This window comes from Panthera uncia (assembly GCF_023721935.1).
Source record: "Panthera uncia isolate 11264 chromosome C1 unlocalized genomic scaffold, Puncia_PCG_1.0 HiC_scaffold_4, whole genome shotgun sequence".
NCBI lineage: Eukaryota > Metazoa > Chordata > Mammalia > Carnivora > Felidae > Panthera > Panthera uncia.
Genome location: NW_026057585.1, coordinates 97,698,723 through 97,702,247, shown reverse-complemented (window position 1 = coordinate 97,702,247; position 3,525 = coordinate 97,698,723). Strand labels below are relative to the sequence as shown.

At 44.8% G+C, this 3,525-nt stretch overlaps 1 protein-coding gene across 6 annotated transcripts in view; it reads left to right on the top strand.

The window, feature by feature from the left end:
* Positions 1 to 3,525, top strand: part of NMNAT1 (nicotinamide nucleotide adenylyltransferase 1) — a 27,516-nt gene that overhangs the window by 18,272 nt on the left and 5,719 nt on the right. For 5 of the 6 annotated variants that reach the window (XM_049618152.1, XM_049618155.1, XM_049618153.1 and 2 more), the window contains exon 3: positions 1,399 to 1,582. In XM_049618152.1, the coding sequence (XP_049474109.1) occupies positions 1,399 to 1,582 (184 nt within the window). Of the gene's footprint in view, positions 1 to 1,398; positions 1,592 to 3,525 lie in introns of all 6 variants that reach the window. The other variant, XM_049618156.1, reaches the window with a different exon arrangement.

Genomic DNA, 3,525 nt, shown 5'->3' with positions numbered 1-3,525 from the left:
CCCCCTCCCTTCCTCCCTTCCTCCCTCTCCCTCCCTCTCTCTTTCCCCCTCTCTCTCTGCCTCTTCCCTGCTTGTGCTCATTCTCACGCTCTCTCGAAATAAATAAATAAACTTAAAAAAAACGCCAACCAACTAACCAAACAAACCTTCCTGTGGGAGGTGCCCTCCCTATACCGGGAGGAAAGGAGCATCCTTATTACTAAAGGCAAATCAATGCCTAGAAGAATCTAAACTAACAGGCCTTGCTAAATTTCCCTGAATTTTGTGAATGTACCTCAGACTCTTTGCCCTACCATTTTTCTCTACAACTGTCCACTCTTCACCAAACCTGACATAAAAATACCCAGGTTTAACTGTTATTTCCTTACGAAGGTACCACGTAACATAAGCCTTCTATTAAATCAATTTCTATGTTTTTCTCCTGTTTTTCTTTGTCAGTTTAATTTTTATTTTTTTTTATTATTTTGTAATGTTTTTATTTATTTTGACACAGAGACAACATGAGCAGGGGAGGGACAGAGAGAGAGGGAGACACAGAATCCGAAGCAGGTTCCTGGCTCGGAGCTGTCAGCATAGAGCCCGACGCAGGGCTCAGGCTCACAGACTGTGAGATCATGACCTGAGCTGAAGTCGGACGCTCAACCGACTGAGCCACCCAGGCACCCCATTGTCAGTTTAATTTTTTGACCCAGCCAGGGACCCAAGGAGGGTCAAGGAAAATGATTTTCTCCCCTACATAATATATTTTGTAATGTAAAGGATCATGCTATATGCTGATAGATAGATGGACGCCTGGGTGCTTAAACTCACCAATAATCCTAATAATTGGGGAACGAAGATAAAAAACGAGGTCTAGTTTGCCCATCACGTGGACAAAAATGTTCCAACTTGATAATGTCAAGTATCAGAAGTTGAGGAGAAATGGGCTCTCGTATACGCTGTAGGTGAACAATACCAATTGATTAAGGCTTTTTACGAGGCAATTTGGCAATATCAAAATTTAGATTGTGTAGGGGGTGGGGAATTAGTGATGAATGGGGACAGAGTTTCAGTTGGAGAAGGTACAAAAGTTCTGGAGACGGATGGTCGGATGGCTGCAGAGATGTGAATGTGCCTGATGTCCCTGAGCTGTACAATGAAGGCAGTCAACATGGCGAATTTTATGTTATGACTGTTTCACCTCGTTTATAAATGAGTGGGTGGATGGATGGAAAGAAAGAAAGAAAGAAAGAAAGAAAGAAAGAAAGAAAGAAAGAAAGAAGAAAGAAAACAAACCTAAATCCCTTTTCTGAAACCCCAGGGGGCGGGACTCTGTTATAAAACCAGAGTGATGATAATCCTTCCTGTGTGTAAAATCTGACTTGTTACACCTCGCTTCAAATCTGACTCTTTATCCAGGAAAATACAGGGTCATCAAAGGCGTCATCTCTCCTGTGGGCGATGCGTATAAGAAGAAAGGACTCATCTCTGCCCACCACCGAGTTATCATGGCAGAATTAGCCACCAAGAATTCAGAATGGGTGGAAGTTGACACCTGGGAAAGTCTTCAGAAGGACTGGGTAGAGACCTTGAAGGTGCTAAGGTATTCATGGTGAGGTCGGCTTTGTCGTCCTGCGGGAATGGGCTGGGCCTTTTTGCCTAGTGTCAGTGTGGCCCGTGTCTGTGAACAGAACACGTTTGCAAACCGTGACCAGGGTGGGGAGGGCGTTTTCATGGGCTGCGCTGTTCCCTCGTAAGGTTACGTCTCAGGTGTGGGGCGTGGCGGCTCCTTAGCCTTCATGTCCTTCATCGTGTTGTTAGACATTTGCGTGCTCGTTACTATTGCACCTCTGTGGGAGACAACATCCACGGAGAAGCCTGCCTGGCCTATCGGTGCCCCGAACGAGAAAGGCAAAATCATAAGAAGACATTGTTGTCGTTAATCTTCTTAAGTTTAAAAGAGAGAGGCAGGTAGGGGCTCCTGGGTGGCTCAGTTGGTTAAGCATCTGACTTTATGATCTCACTGCTCATGGATTCGAGCCCCACGTCAGACACTGCTGACAGCTCAGAGCCTGGAGCCTGCTTCAGACTCTGCGTCTCCCTCTTTCTCTGCCTCTCTCTCTCTCTCTCTCTCAAAAATAAACATTAAAAAAATTTTTTTTAAAAGAGAAAGGCAGGTAATTTAAACAAGAGAAGCCATGGTGCCTGGTCGTGGACAGTCCTGATTTTGGGTGTTGCTTCCATGATGGCATACTGGGTTTGTCCCAGATCGCTGTGCTCGTACCTTAGAAACATTTCCCGCTAAGGATTCAGAAACTAGAGTGAGCAACAGCTAATTAATTATTACTTAATGTTATCTTTCTGAAAAACCTTTCCATCTAATGTCAGTTCTTAGAGTTCTGAGCCTTCTGGTTCTGACCACATCAGTTAGGGTTTGGACAGGAAATAGAGACCACCCTGATTGTTTTAAGCAGAAAGGGATTTAGGTGCTTGTGCAGAAGTGTCAGAGGGCTGGAGGAGGGGAAGTCGGGTTTGTTTCAAGGTCATACCTCCTTTAGCTGCGGTGGCCATTCAGAAAGCGGTTCCTGTCCCTGTCCCCACAAATGCGGCTGTTAAGCTGTCCCAGTCTCCTAAAGTTGGTGACTGGACAGTGGAATACAGGATCTGGCCACTGTGCTCACTCCGTAAGAGGTTGCTTCTCAGGCTCCACAGCCCAGAAAGATGGCCTGTGCCTCCCGTCTTCCTTCCAGCTCTCTTGTGAGTGAACCCCATCGGCGGAATCTCTCTCACGTGAGAACCTCTGGGAGGTGTGTCCGGGGGAAGATAGGACACCAGGCCAACAGAGGCTATCTGGCACAGCAGCTTATCAAGAGGAACGGCTTTTAGTGTGGAGGTTCCTCAGAAAATTAAAAATAGACCTACCCTATGACCCAGCAATAGCACTGCTAGGAATTTATCCAAGGGATACAGGAGTATTGATGCATAGGGGCACCTGTACCCCAATGTTTATAGCGGCACTCTCAACAATAGCCAAATTATGGAAAGAGCCTAAATGTCCATCAACTGATGAATGGATAAAGAAATTGTGGTTTATATACACAATGGAATACTACGTGGCAATGAGAAAAAATGAAATATGGCCTTTTGTAGCAACATGGATGGAACTGGAGAGTGTGATGCTAAGTGAAATAAGCCATACAGAGAAAGACAGATACCATATGGTTTCACTCTTATGTGGATCCTGAGAAACGTTACAGAAACCCATGGGGGAGGGGAAGGAAAAAAAAAAAAAAAAAAGAGGTTAGAGTGGGAGAGAGCCAAAGCATAAGAGACTGTTAAAAACTGAGAACAAACTGAGGGTTGATGGGGGGTGGGAGGGAGGGCAGGGTGGGAGGGAGGGTAGGGTGGGTGATGGGTATTGAGGAGGGCACCTTTTGGGATGAGCACTGGGTGTTGTATGGAAACCAATTTGACAGTAAATTTCATATATTAAAAAATAAAAAAAATAATAATAATAAAATAAAATAAAATAAAATAAAATAAAAT